At 35.0% G+C, this 16,376-nt stretch overlaps 1 protein-coding gene across 1 annotated transcript in view; it reads right to left on the bottom strand.

Annotated features, from left to right (window-relative positions):
- LOC308243473 (A disintegrin and metallopeptidase domain 3-like) overlaps window positions 1-16,376 on the bottom strand; it is a gene marked incomplete at both ends in the record, with an annotated part of 82,291 nt that overhangs the window by 32,309 nt on the left and 33,606 nt on the right. The window contains 2 exons of the mRNA XM_080659018.1: window positions 5,167-5,353; window positions 9,889-10,025. Coding sequence (XP_080515144.1) covers window positions 5,167-5,353; window positions 9,889-10,025 — 324 coding nt within the window. The remainder of the gene's footprint in view (window positions 1-5,166; window positions 5,354-9,888; window positions 10,026-16,376) is intronic.

Here is a 16,376-nt window from a genome sequence, read left to right as displayed (position 1 = left end):
TGACTCCTCTCAATGGAGTAAAGGAGCAGTTGAGTCTGCAATTGTTCTTCCTTCCTCCTGGATTTTCTTTCAGTTTGACATCTAGGCTTGGTGAGATTATGTTTAACTTCATGACAAAGTCTCCATTATTGTATAAGCCAATTCCTATGATATCTCTTTCTCTATACTTATTCATATACTATATGTGTGTGTGTGTGTGTGTATATATATGTGTATATTATTTTATATGTATATGTATATATATGTATATATATTTGTGTATGTTGGTATATGTGTGCATATACCTATATGTATTTTATTAATAAAATATATTAACATATACTTATTAAAAATAAAAACACTCAACAATAACTTTATGCAGATTACATGTTGAAATAACACTATATTTGACATATTAAATCAAAACATATTATGTAAATTTATCTCACTTATTTTATTTTATAAATGTGGCTACTAGAAAATATAAAATACATGATTCACATTATGCTCTTAACAGATAAATTGATCTAAAGAAATAATGGGTGTAATAAATGAATTCAGCAAGATTGCAGTAAAAAGTTAAGACTATAAATATCTAATGTTATTTTTAAATCTGAGTAATAAAGAAAACATTTTAAAATATATCATAAAAATTTTAAAAACATCACAGTAAAAATTCAAAAGTTTATCAGTAAAAAAACCTATATACTGAATACTAGAAAATGTTGTTGAGATAAATTAAAAAAAATAAAAAATGAAGGCATATACCTCCATTTTATCTAACATCAAATTTATCTAAGGTTCAATGCAATTTCTTCTGTCTTTTTGTTTGTAGAAACTGAAAGAAACGAATAAAATATTCTTACTAAATGCAAAGGGCCACGATCACCAAAGAAAATCATGCTGGAGGATATATAATCATATCCCACAAATTAATAGAAATTTATAGTAATTAAAATAGTGGCATTAAGAGTAGAAAAAAAAAACAGAAAAACTCATAAATGTTTACTTGATAACCAAGATTGACTCACAGCAATGAGGGAAGGACAATCCTTAAATAAATTGTGATTTTTAAAAATTGATATTCTTGCCCTAGCTGGTTTGGCTCAGTGGATAGTGCATTGGTCTAAGGACTGAAGATTCCCAGGTTCCATTTCGTTCAAGGGCTCATGCCCTGGTTAAGGGCTCGATTCCCAGAGGGGTGAAGGGGGGACGTGCTAGAGGCAGCAGATCAATGATTCTCTCTCATCATTAATGTTTCAAACTTTCCTTCTCTAGTCCTCTGAAATCAATTAAAAAATTGTAATTTTAAAAATTGATATTCTTACAGTATATATGAAAATCAATTATAGATGGAATGATATCAGAAGAATGGTAGCTTGAGGGATCTGCTTGGTCTCAGCCTTGAAATTTCAGCAATTTGAATAGCTATAAATCAACAAAGGGTTCCCTGGTCAATTCACAAACATGCTTCAGAGATCCACACATTGAAATATCTAAAGGTAGGCAAGTGGGAGCAAATGGGAGAGGAGAGAAGGGAGAAGTGCTGAGACAAGCCACAAAAGCTCTACTGCAGCCAGTAAGTGGCTCATGGCTAGAGAGTGGAGGAATCAGGTAGTGGCTGGCACTCCCTTCATCTGGTAGAAGCAAAGAGATTCCACAGGCATTCCTGCAGGAGTGAGCAGAATGAGATGTGGCTGAGCCTAGAGATAGAGAACTGGGCAAGTTCACAGCATAGGGTTCAGACATGGTTGTTGGCTGGTTGGCATTTGAGACAGAGAAACAGAGCCATGGAGCCTTGCTACCTCAAGTGACACCTCTAAGCTGCAAAGAAAAAGTTAGACTCAAAGTGAAAGGTTGGAAAATGATTCACCAAGCAAATAGCATCCATAGAAAAGCTGGTGTAGCCATACTTATATCTGACAACACATATTTCAAAATAACAAAGGTAAAAAGAGACAAAGATGGACATTTTATAATGATAAATTGGGCACTACATTAAGGAGATATAACACTTAATTTATATGCACCTACACAGCATGTACCAAAATACATAAAGAAACTACTAACAGAACTATAGGGAGAAACAGACAAAAGCACAATCATAGCTGGGGACTTTAATACTCCATTCAAAGCTCTGGATGGATCATCCAAACAGAAAATCAGCAAATAAATATTAGCTTTAAATGACACATTAGACAAAATGGACGTAATTGACATTTACAGAGCTTTTCATCCTAGAACATCACATTATCTATTCTTCTCCAGTGCACCTGGAACATTCTCCAGGGTAGATCACAAAACTAGTCTCAAAAAATTCAAAAAGATTGAAATTGAACCAAGTACATTCTGTGACCACAATGCTTTGAAATTAGAAATCAACTGCAAAAAGGAAGTAAAGAAAACCACAAACATGTGAGGATTAAACAATATATTACTAAAAAAAAAGACTGGGTCAAAGAAGAAATAAAGGTGGCATCAAAAGATATATAGAGAGAAATGAGAATGACAATATGACATATCAAAATTTTGGGGATGCAGTGAAAGCAGTAATAAAAAGGAAAGTTTATATCATTACAGGCCTATCTCAAAAAACAAGAGAAATCCCAAGTAAACAACCAAACATTACATCTTAAAGAATTAGAAAATGAGCCTTGACAAGGTACCTCAGTTGGTTAGCGCATGGTCCCAATATGGAAAGTTTGCGGGTTTGATCCCTAGTCAGAGCACATACAAGAAACAACCAAAAATGCATAAAAAAGTGGAACAACAAATCTCTCTCTCTCTCTCTCTTTCTTTCTCTCTCTCTCTCTCTCTTCCTTTCTTCCTCTCTCTAAACTCAAGTTTTAAAAAAGAACTAGGACGGTAAGAATGACTGGAAAAAGAGGTGAAGGGATTAGCTAAAGAACATATATGCATAGCCCATGGACACACAATAGTGTGGTGAAGGTCAAGGTAAAGAGAGGTGAGGTTGGGTTGAGGTGGGCAAAGCGGGGTGGGATGGGGGACATGTGCAATAGTGACAACATTAAAATTTTTAATAAGAAAATAATTTTTAAAAAGAATAGAACTAGAAAAAGGTCAAAGATAACCCAAAGTCATCAGAAGATAGGAAATAATAAAAATTATAGCAGAATTAAATGAAATAGAGAAGAAAAAGACTATACAAAAATTAATACAACAAAAAACTGGTTCTTTGAAAAGACTAATAAAATGACAGTCTCCAGGCCAGACTCACTGAGCAAAAAAGAGAAAAGACTCATATAAATAAAATCAGAAATGAAAGAGGAGAAATTATCACAGACATCACAGATATACAAAGGGTCATACTAGAATAGATGAAAGGCTACAGCACATTCACTTATCAGTATACACCCTAGAGAACTACAGGCACATATGCAGCAACAGACTTGCAAGAACAGTCATGGTCAAAATGGGAAAATAATCACTAAAGAAGAAAAAAATGTATACCCACTAAATCACTAAAAATAGTGGGAGGAAGATCACACAGGTCAAAATAAATAAGCTAAAATTAAATTAGAAAACAAATGTAACAAAATGGACATAGAAAATATAAAAATTTTGAGAGAACTACACTTACAGAAATTCATTCTAGAGGGGTGTAAGGAGTCATAATAACTTAATATAATAAGGATCCTGGAACAGAAAGAAGCCATAAGATGAAAGAAAGAAAGAAAGAAAGAAAGAAAGAAAGAAAGAAAGAAAGAAAGAAAGAAAGAAAGAAAGAAAGAAAGAAAGAAAGAAAAGAAAGAAAGGAAGGAAGGAAGGAAGGAAGGAAGGAAGGAAGGAAGGAAGGAAGGAAGGAAGGAAATATGACTAAACCATGAACCTCAGTTCATTTTTAAATATGCAAACTATTAATCACAATAACATCTAAAAAGATAACTTTATACATCAAATACAGATCAAATAATAAATTAAAACAATGTAGATACTGAAGTAAATAGTACAGAAAAACTAAATGAGAATAGAGTAATATCGGGAAAATGACAACTCAAAGGAAGCTAGAGATACAGAGACAGAGTCAGAGCAAAGACAGCAACAGAAACAGATATAGAGATAGAGATAGATAGAGATTAGAGATAGAGATAGATAGAGACAGAGATAGAGATAAAGATAGAGATAGAGATAGAGATAGAGACAGATGGAGATGGAGATGGAGATGGAGATGGAGATGGAGATGGAGATGGAGATGGAGATGGAGATGGAGATGGAGACGGAGATGGAGTTAGAGGTGGATATGTCAAACCAAATATACTTAAAACAGAAAGCAACATAGATATAAGAAGATTCACTCTTTGTAGGTAAAAGTTAATTTCTAGGGAGGTATACCAATTGCATATAAGTTTGCACCATAAAACAGCTTCAAAATATAAAGAATGAATTAAGTTCTAGTGAGAGTTAGGAAAATACAACTGGATCGTTGGAGGTATCAATATTATTTCTCAAGTGCTGAGGGGTAAAGCAATCAAAATTAATAAAGATACAGAAGACTTGAGTCATTCTCTTACAATTATAATGCAATCAAGTTATACAGAATTTTATTCCTAATAATTAGAGACCTTTCATATTTTCTAGAAAATCTATATCAATCAACTTCACCATGCATAAGTATATGAAGACAGGCACAACAAACTTCTTTGATTAGTCATCTTACCAAGCACAACTAAAAAAAAATATAATAGCAAAAAAACCCAAACATAACAATAATGAATGATGCATTATGATTTATTCAATCCTATGCAATCAGGTTAAAATAAATGAAGTTCCCCAGATGCAAGTATGGGGAGGTAAATAACACACATTTTGTAACTTAGGGAACCAATGCACTCACTTGGGAAGAATTCAGGAGATGATTTAGGTGATGATTATATTATTCAAGGTGCTGGTATTTGTGATACAGAAAGGTAAGTGTTGCTATTAATGGTTATACAATAAAGAAAATCTTATTGAATCCATGCTATACTTCATACTTAAATTCTTCAAATGTTTCAAATTCAGATGAGTCAGTTCTCACATGTCCCATATCTCCATGTCTTAGAAACTTGATAAAATGGTGCAGCATTTGACAAAAGCCCCCTTTTGTATCACATCTATATTTATAGCACTATATGACAACCAAGCAAAAATGAATCTTTAGGTAAGCTATCAATGTTTGCCACTAACCTCTGGAGGGCCACAATCACATTCCTCTCCAAAGTCCAAACGTTTATCACCACACATTGCTTGTCTTCCTTGGACCACCACTTTTGAAATGGTTTGATTTTGAAGACATTCAAATTCAGGCTGTGAAACTACATGTTTAAATTCATTCACACTGCAACTGCTAAAAGACTTTACACCACGGGAACGTCTAAAATTAAATTACATTCTTCAGATTAAATCACTAACAAAGTCACATTCTTCAATATAGCACTATTCATTCTGTACAACTTCAGTCAGAGAAAAATAAGAAGGAGGGGAGAGTGCTTTGATTTTTAATGCAAGTCATAAATGTAAGCAACAAGTTCATTTATATTGTAATTTAATGTAATAGAATCTAGAAAGTAGAGAAGTTAAGGTGACATGAGTTAGAATATATTAAAAACAACAATGCCTGGAACCCAAAAATCTATTTAAGTATGTCCCATTATTCATTTTTGCATTATTATTGTCAACATCATATTTATAATCATTATTATAAGTAGCACTAATTATTATTAAGAATATTAAGTATACTAGAAAATATGTATGGAAAATTAAAGAAGAAAAGATAGTTGATTGTGTTAGTGAAAAATCATCAACACTTGTTCCTTAGTACAATCAAAAGATCTCAACGTTAAGTATATAAAATGTATAAGTCTTAGGTTATTTCTTAGTTTCAAATTTCTATATTTCTATGTGTACTGTTGAACGAGTTTTTGTTTAATTGTGTAACAATCTCAAACTTAGAGAAATGATACAAATATAGTCCAATATTTTTTCCTGAAACAGTAAAAAGTAAGTTAACATCAGACTATTTTTCTAAATATGTTCTCATTAATTTTAGAGAAAGAGGAAGGGAGAGGGAGAGAGAGAAACATCAATCAGCTACCTCCTACATGGCTCCTACCGGGATCAAGCCCTCAACCTGGGCATGTACTCTGACCAGAAATTGAACCAGCAACCTCTTTGTGCATGAGACTATGCTTAACTGACACCAACCAGGGCTAGCATGTTTTTATAAGTGTAAATATTTTAATGTATGATTCATACATAGAAATGAATTCTCCTAAAACAGATACTTTAAAACCAGGAAATAATAATATTATCAATGCTTAATCCTAAAATTTCATTCAAAATTTTCCTTCAGCATGATATTGAAACTTTGATAGCAAAAGGATAGAGTTCAGAATCAATCCTTGCACTTAGTTCTCATATCTCCTTAGTCTAGTCACCTATGATTTTTCATTGGATTTTACGACCTCAAAAGTTTTATCACTACAGACTGATTTTTTGGTAAATTGTCCCTCAATTTCAGTTTATGAAATACTTCCTTATAATTACACTAGAGGCCCGGTGCATGAAATTTGTGCACGGGGTGGGGGGGTGTCCCTCAGCCCAGCCTGCACCCTCTGCAATCTGGGATCCCTCCCACAATCCGGGACTACTGGCTCCTAACCACGTGGCTGCCTCCTGGATTGCCCCAACCACTCTGCCTTCCAACCTGATCACCCCCTAACCGCTCCCCTGCTGGCCTGATTGACGCCTAACTGCTCCCCTGCTGACATGATTGTCCCCAACTGCCCTCCCCTGCTGGCCCAATCGCCCCCACTGCCTTCCCTGCAGGGCTGAGGGGACTGGAAGACTGAGGCTGGATGAGGCGGGGCTGAGGGGACTGGGGGACTCTGGCTGGATGAGGCAGGGCCGAGGGGACTGGGGGACTCCAGTTGGATGAGGCGGGGCTGAGGGGACTGGGCACCGCCATCTTGTGGCTGTGGGCGCTGCCAACTTGTGAGGGTGTGGCAGTCAATTAGCATATTTCCTCTTTATTGGTTATGGGCACTTCCATCTTTGTGAGGGTGTGATGGTCAAATAGCATATACCCTCTTTATTAGATAGGACTAGTGGCCCAGTGCATGAAATTCACTGGGAATTAATTAAAGGGAATTAATTAGAGGAAATATTTTAATATGCTATTTGCCCTTTCTCTATAATAGAAGTGTCCAGCTGGTCCCACCCCCATTGGGTGACACCAAGACCCAGCTGGCCCCACCCCAATCAAGCCCTACCAGGCGGGGGAATGCAGCCTCATGTCCTTGCGCCAGGGCGGAGGGCGTGGCCTCAGGGGGTTACGGCCTCAGGTCTCTTGGACATGGTGCCAGGGCAGGAGGCAGAGCCTCAGGTCTCTCAGCCCCAGCGCTGGGGTGGGGGGTGCAGCTTCAGGTCCCTGGGCCCCAGCCCGGTGCCATGCAGCCTCAAGTCCCTGCTGATTGGTCCTTACAGTATCACAGTGAGATGAGCCTTTTATTATGATGATTGAGGTTATGCAAGATTATCACAAGAGTGTTGCTGAATTTATTTCCCAGCATGTTAATAAATGGCACATATTTTTTATTTGTTATGTTACTGATAAAAATTACTTTGAGTAATTGATTAATGGTGTATCTGCCAGTCTTCACTCTAAAATTACTTTTTTTCCTTATAAGCTAATAATTATTTGGAGAGGAGTACTTTGTTTTTAAGTAAATATCCCATTTCTAAATTTCCAATTTGTTCATTCATGTATTTATGTGATTATGGAATCATGTTTTCCTATTTATGTGATTATGGAATCATGTTTTCCTAACTGAGTTATAATACATTACTATCATTATTATTTATGACATTCAAATGGTCACATATTTGGCTAAAGAGAGCCCCTTCAAACTGGCCAAGGTGTTCCTTTGACAAACCACCATAATTCTTTGACCACCATCTTATATTCTGACACAAGGTGTTCCAGGCTCATTTGTATTTTCTCTGCTGTGGCCCTGGAGTCAATTATTGCTCCAAGGTGTTCCAGGTCCTTGTAGTGGAGGATAGTGTTTTAAAAATACTATCTGGGTGCCACACGTCCTCATTATTAGATTTTTAAAGCACAGGGACCAATGCCATGCCAGCATCTTAAGAAATGTTTAGTACATTTACTCTCACCTGGTATTTGCAATTTCCCCACCAATTTGGGTTCTTGTAATGGCATGAGCTTACTGGTATTTCAGGCTCAATGGGGTCAAGTTTGGGGTGTGCAGATGAGTCAATGATTTCTGAGCTCCCAGGTCTGTGAGATTTGTAGAGGCCCCACTGTGTTAATTTCATTTCCTCCTGCACAGCTTCCTACTTCATGCAGGTTTATTTTATTAGTGAATTGAACCCACCTGTTGGTATCCTTGGTGTGTTCCAGTTTGGGAAAGGTAGAATATGCTTTTGCTTTTTGGTGCGTTTTTTTTCCCTAGTTTTACTCTTTAGTTTGTCAGAGACTTGGGGATATTAAATTACCATCTGACTTCCATCTTCCCCTTTTTTAAAAATATAGTCCTCCCCAGGTAAGGAGCCATCCTATCTTGGTTTTTATTCTAATACTGCCTTCCGTTCTATGACAAGAATGCAAAGCTATATCTTAGGGCATCTCTTTCACTAGTTTCAACTCCTTTCTAAATGATCTGTCCAGGGTTTTAATTCCCATCAACATGCTGATGGCTCACACACTCTAGATCCCTTGTCCTCAGAGATCCTGATATATATAACTATGCACTTAACTCTAATGAATGACTCAGTGCCTCCAATATAACATATACAAAATGCCTCAAGATTTTGCAACTTCTCCATTCCTAATATTTGCCTTTTTCAATATATGTTAATAAGTTTTGATATCCAAAAATCTACAATAATACTTGCCATTTTCATTTCTCTCAATCTTAATAAATTGCTGTAATTATGAGAATTATCTCCCCAATGTTATTATAATATTTTCCTCTGATGTACTATTCATTCATTTTTAAGATAATTTTTATTAGCCATACTGTATAAATCAATTTAAAGTGTGGTTTGCTACATTGATCATAAAATCCCACCTCTTACATCATGATTACACGATCAGGCTCTTTCCTACAGACCCTATGTTAGTTACTCCTGGACTTCTTCCCCTGATTCAGTGTTCTTTAGCCTCCTTGCGTTTTACTTTATTTTCCTTATGCCTTCTATATATGTCCTTATACTCCCAGCTATTTCTTTTGTTTTGCATTTTTATCACCCTCCCCCCTCAATCTCCTTATTCTAATCTGTTGAGTTTCTCAAGCTTCTTGCTATCCAAGTATCACTCACTTGCTTACCCTAAAAAGTACTTAACAAGTTCTTTACATGACCAGATTCATTCCTTCTCTTTAGGTCCCTACAGAATTATTTCTTAGGCCACGTTATTAGCAAGTTTCCTCTCCCCATGTATTCCCTATTTACCTCCTTCTGGGCACCTATCATAAGATGTTTATATTTTGTTTATTCTATGGCCACTTCTTTCTTTCCTGTCCCTAATGGGCTAACCTTAAGATATTTAGAACTTACCTATCTTGTTAACCACTGGTAAGGCAAACACACACAACTCTACAACACAGTCAACGCTTGTTACATTTTTTAAATGATAAATTTCACTTCAAGACTCTATAAGCCCCAGAAAGTCATTACAGCAAACACTTTCTTTCAAGATATTGAATATAGAAATATTAAGCTCATTTTCTACAATATAAATCCTAGTTTTATTTCATAAGTTTTAAATAAGCACAAATATATTTAATAAAAATCTTCTTACCCTTAAGTTATATTGCAAGAGATTATACATCAAAAACTACTGCAAACATTTACCAAAAAATATATAGATTGATAGAAACATCTTACATTGCTTGAGGATTCATAATGCATGTAGCTCCTGGACAGAAACAATTATAGATGTCATCATATCTTAATCCCAGATTAACTCCAAGCAGCTGTGCAATAACAACTGAAAATGCCTCTAAAGACATCCTCTTTGGATACTAAATACAAAAAAAAAACATATGTTGCTTAAGTTATTTCTTCACCTATTTGATAATTTCAATAAATAATTTGTGGGCATACTAACTAAATGCAAATACACATTTAAGAAAATAGCATTCCAAAGCTCAATAATTTTTTAGGAATACGAAAATATGGTAAATTGTAGTGGGTTATTTTAAGAAGTGTTTTTTTTTTAATCCAAATGGCATTGATATGAAACAGACAAAAATTAATGCTATTTTACACTTTTATTATATGTTGCTGATTTAAATAAAAATAATTTAAAAATTTTTTTAGAATAAGCATTGTTTCAGTCACTGTATTATTTCCCCCATGAAAAGAATTCTTAAGGGTTAAATTGGCATTTAGTTTTGACTTCATAAGTAGTTTTAGGAATAAAAGTCAAATTAATTTTTTTCTGAATAAGGCAAAATACTGTAACACCTTTCAAGTAGCATTTCTTTTGTTTTTTAAAAAAAGGCAAAAATAAAATAGGTAGTATGCCCACAAATTATTTATTGCAGTAATGTCAGGAAGACATAAACCCCTGACAATCAAAGATCTTTTACTATCTACACAGGTTTTCTTTCTCCATAATGTCATGGAGTTGGAATTACATGATATTTAGCCATTTCTGATTGGCTTCTTTCACTAATGAATTAAGTTTTCTCCATGTTTTTTAGTGACTAAATTGTCCATTATTTAGTCACAAAATAATATTTCTTAATATGGATTTACCCCAGTTTGTCTACCCCTTCATCTACTGAAGGACATCTCGGTTGCTTCCGATATTTGGTAGTTATGAATAAAGCTTCCCTAAACATTCATGTGCAGGTTTGTATGTGGGTGTAATTTTCCAACTCATTTGTGTAAATGCCAAAGAGAACAGTATCTGGATCATATGGTAAGAGTATGTCAAATATTGTAAAAAATTGAAAATTGTTTTCCACAGTGTCTGCACCATTTTGCATTCTCATCAACAATGAATGAGAGATCCTGTTTCTTCACATCCTCAGAGCATTTGTTGTTGTGTTTTTCCCTCTCAGTACAATATTAAATTGGAGTGGCAAGTTATAGTTCCTGCCTTTTTCCATGTCTTAGTGGAAAAGCATTTAGTTTCTCACCAAAAAGTAGTGATATTAGTTATAGGATTTTTTATAAATGTTCTTTCTCAATTGAAGAATTTCCCTTCTAGTCCTAGTCTGCCATATTTTTAAATTATAAATGGTATTGGATTTTGTCAAATGCTTTTTCCATATCTATTGATATGATCACATGATTTTTCTTCTTTGGTATATGGATGGGCTAGATTGCATTAATTGATTTTCAAATGATGAACCAGTCTTAAATGTTTAAAAAAAATTCCAGGTATAATATTAACAAAAAGATGTTAATTATGTTTTTTAATTCTTACACTAAAAAAATACAATAAATGAACTTAAAAATTCCCTAGAGGGATTCAAAGCAGACTTAATAAGGCAGAAGAATCAATCAGTCCTAAATACAGGTCAATTGGAATCACTGAGTCAGAGGACAAAAAAGAAAAAGAATAAGGAAAATATAAAGAGCCCATGGGCACTGACAAGCAGACCAGTCTATGGATTATGAGAGTCTCCTAAGGAAAAGGGTTAGAGAAAGGGGCAGAGACCTTAATTGGAGAAACAGTGGCCTAAAAGGCCAGAAAACTGAGGCAGCAAATGAACACGCAGATTTAAAATATTCAACAAACTCCACCTAGGGTAAATCCAAAGAGAATCACAAAAAAGACACATTATAATAGGAGCAAAGGCCAAATACAAAGAATGATGAAAGCAGCCAGAGAAAACACAAAAGATCCCACATAAAATAAAGTCTTAGAACTAATAAATGAATTGCAGTATATAAAATCAAAACAAATGTATTGTGTTTCCATACACTTAAAATGAATAATCTCAACTGTAGTGGACATTCCCTGCAGATCAGAAACATGAGACTCAGAAACTTCATGTTTGAAAGTGACCTAAAATGTGTCATGGAGAGAATTGTACCCAGGCATGTTGACTGTTTTCATTGTTGCTATTGGACTGAATCCCAGGAGAGGGATTGGGGGAGACATCATTACAGAGAAGCCTAGGACTTGTCATTGCAAGGCCTTACTCTAGTGCTCCCATGAGTACTAGGTGCATATGTTCCTAATTTCACTCATCATAGGGTAAAATATTTTCATTAAAAATCATCTATTTGAGATCTAGAGGATATAGAAATTTGCTAAGTATATAGTTTTACTTCAAGTGCCTTTGTTTTCCTTTTAATTTTGCTCCCCAGTGTTATATACTCTTTTTTTTATTATTTTTCAATTACAGTTTACATGCAGTATTATTTTGTATTAGATTTAGGTGTACAGCACAGTAATTAGACAACTTTATACTTCACAAAGTTTCCCACCGATATTTCTAGTATCCACTTGGCACCATACATAGTTGTCATAAATTAATTGACTAGATTCCCTACGCTGTTATCTACTATTAATGGAGTTTTGTGCACATCCTTTTGGTTTGTGTTGATGAACAGTTGATAGGCAAGTAGTGCTTTGGGGCATATATATTGGTTATTATATAGCTCATTTTGAATTTATTCAACTAATTTGTTGAAATAATTTCCATAAATTTGAAATCCTAAGGCTAAGGTACCCTAAATTTATATTTTTAGTCAAAACTGTAGCTTTTTCATAATGTAGATACTCCTCATCAATCTATGTCCCTGTGTTTGCTTAAGAGAGTAGAAACTGTACAAAATCATTCAAAACTGAAAAACATAGATATTAGTGTCTTTATTCTTTGATTGTGTGATATTGCAAAGAAATTATTTTTCTGTAATTGTTCAGCTCAATCATCATAAATTCTTATTCATTAATTATCATTTGTATTATTTCATTTTCTTTCTTTTTTTTTTTTTCAGTTCCTTGGACTGATTAGTGTTTTTGTTACTGGTTTCTAAAAGCTCCTTAAGACTAGAAATGTTGAAGGAACAACCTAAGATAGGCACAGTCGCAGAGGGGCCATCAGGAGAGAACTTGGGGGTCAACAGAGGTGGGGCACAGACCCTCACCCCCCCCAACATTGCAGGGGCCTGAACCCTCACCCCGTCTGAGGGAGATCTCCTGCCCCCATGTGCTTTGCTTCCCATGCCCAGCTCAGATTGGGACACAGGTGACAGACAGTGACTTGGCCCAGCTCAGATTGGGACCCAGGTAACAGACAGAGACTTGGCCGACAGCAGCTGCCCTATATCTAAATCCAGCCTCGTACCAGGAATGCTCAGGGCCTACTCAAGAATGCAAATAATCCTTTCCACTAATATTTACAGGGTAAACTAAGATTGTTGGCAGAGTATTAAATTTGACAGTAAAATAATAATCAAGTTTTCAGATTAATTTAAATAGGCTAATTGAAATAAGTGAGTATTCAAGAAAATTTAATTGTACTGGACAAAAAGCTGTTCCTAAAGTAGTAACTAAAATTTCTATTGGTAGTTCATCTCATGGTAAAATTTTTGAACATGCAATGAACCTAAAGCAGTCATATTTTTGTGCAAAAAATTAAAATTTAAAGTTATCAAGACTGTATTATAAAATTTACAAAAGCCTCCATTAATCAAAAAAAGGGGGGATAGTAGGGTAATACCATGTAAGGAAAAATATCCTATAAGTAAATTACATCTAGAAAATTTTTACTTTACAAAATTAATTTTCATTTGTAATGCTAACAGCAAGACACCCATGAAAAACACACATGGTGTCTAAATAAGACAAAAGAAAGTCATTTGTGCAAAAATAAAAAGGATTCCAAATCAATTATATAGAAAAGATACCTTTATTAACTTTTGGTCGAGAATATATTTGTATATTTTCAGAAAACAACTCCAAGACCATGTGGATTCCTGCAACAGAGAGGAATTGATAGGTCTGCTCCAATCACTAAGACAAGAGGAGAAACAGTCCAGAGATGGAAGACACTGAGGACACCTTGCCACGCTAGCAGTCAGCAGCTGTGCGTCGCAGCAGGTTGCCTAGGACCAAACCAGAGAGGGTCGGACCTGCATTGCCACCATGTGCCCACCATCCAGATATCATTGCTGACATGTACACATAAGGAACTGTTTGACATTGAAACGGGGACTCAGAACTGTTGGACATTGAAATTGGGACTCAAACATTTTTTGTTATTATATGTTTATTTCTAGTCTGCAGAGGCAAGATTTTTTAAAGAAAAGAAACAGGGAAAAAATAGATACAGAGGCAAAGAAGCATTGAACAGACTGTCAAACTACAGTGGGAAGGCAGGGGAGGTTGTGGAGGGGGCTGTAAGAGATCAACCGAAGGACTTGTATGCATGCATATAAGCATAACCAATGGATACAAGACCCTGGGGGGGGGGGCAGGTAAAAGCATGTACTGGGGGGTAAGGGAGGCCGGGGGGAGGTCAATGGGGGAAATAAAAGGAGACATATGTACTACTATTTGTAATACTTCAAACAATAAAAAAAAGACTAGAAATGTTAACCATTTGTCATGCATTGCAAATAAAATACCATGTTTTTTGTTATTATTTTACTGCAGTATTTTATTTTTTGGTTAGACAAAAGTTGTGTACTAAAATTTAATCATGTCTATTTTTTAAAAAGAAAATAATTCAAGTTGCAATAGCATATAAAAGTGAAATACTTAGGGACAAACTTAAACAAGGTTTTCAAAGACTTGTACATTGAACACTGCAAAATATTGCTGAAAGAAATTACAGAAGACACAAATAAATGAAAAGTCCATGTCCATAAATGAAGGACATAATATTGTTAAGATGTCACTACTTCCCAAAAGCAATCTTAATATTCAATGCAGTCCCCATTACAATCACAACAGCATTTACTGGTAGAAGTAGAAAGAAAAATAATCTCAAAATTCCTATGGAATATCAAGGGACCATGAATAGCAATTTGAAAAAGAAGAACAAAGCAGAAGGACACACTTTCACTGATTTCAAAACATAGTACAAAGCTAATACAATAAAAATGGTGTTATATTGACTTAAAGGAAAACCTATAAATCATTGAAATAGAAGAGAGAACCTAGAAATTAACCCTCATATACTGTATATGTTCAAATGGTCTATGAAAAGGCTACCGAGACAACAAAATGAGGAAAAGATAATCTGTTCAACAAGAATATTGAATGGAGAAAAGATAAGTCTCTTCAAAAAATGGTGATGGGAAAACTGAATACCCTCATGGAAAAGAGTAAACTTGGGCCCTTATATTATACCATATGCAAAATGTAATTCAAAATGGATGAAAAATCTAAAGGTAGGACCCAAAACTACAAAACACCTAGAATAAAACATACAGGAAAAGCTTCATGACATTGAATTTGAAAATAATTTCTTGAATATAATTCCAAAAGCACTGGCAAAAAAGCAAAAATAGGAAAATGGGATTCCATTCAACTTGAACTTTTTGTGTTTCAAAGGGCACAAACAACTGAGTGTAGAGACAACCTACAGAATGGGAGAAATTATTTGTAAACCATGTATCTGATAAAAGGTTAATATCCATACTTCAAAGAACTCCTACCACTTAACAACAAAAAGTTAAATAGGTCAATTAAAATATGAACTAAGGATTTGAATAGACATTTCTCCAGAGATGATATACAAAAAGCCAAAATGCGTATGAAAAGATGCTCAATATCACTAATAATCATAATAATGCAAATCAAAACCACAATGAGGTATCACCTCATATCAATTAGAATAACTGCTATTTTAAAGCCCAGAATATGCCCTGGCTGGGTGGTTCATTTTTTTTGGAGCATCATCCAATACACAAAAGGGTTGCAGGTTAGATTCTCAGGGAACACACCTAGGTTTCAGGTTCAGTCCCCAAGCTACAACCAATTGATGTTTTTCTCTCACATCTATGTTTCTCATTCTCTCTCTCTCTCTCTCTCTCTCTCTCTCTCTCTCTCTCTCTCTCTCTCTCTCTCTCCCTCCCTCCCTCCCTCCCTCCCTCCCTCCCTCCCTCCCTTCCTTCTTTCCTTCCTTCTTCTCTAAAATCAATAAACATGTTCTGGGGTCAGGTGAGGATAAAAAACAACAGAAAATAACAAGTGTTGATGATGTTTTAATGCTGCAATGTGAACTGCTAGGATTATAAACTGGTGTAAACAGTATGATGTTTCATCAAATTATTAAAAATAGAATTACCATATGATACAGCCTAACCAGTTCTGGGTATATATCCAAAATAATTGAAATAGAAGAGATATCTGCACTGCCATTTCATTGCAGTATTATTCACAATAGCCAAGCTATATGAAC

This window comes from Plecotus auritus (assembly GCF_963455305.1).
Source record: "Plecotus auritus genome assembly, chromosome: 3".
In the NCBI taxonomy this organism is placed as follows: Eukaryota; Metazoa; Chordata; class Mammalia; order Chiroptera; family Vespertilionidae; genus Plecotus; species Plecotus auritus.
Note: the sequence above shows the minus strand (reverse complement) of the source record. Positions and strands in the feature narration are given on the sequence as shown.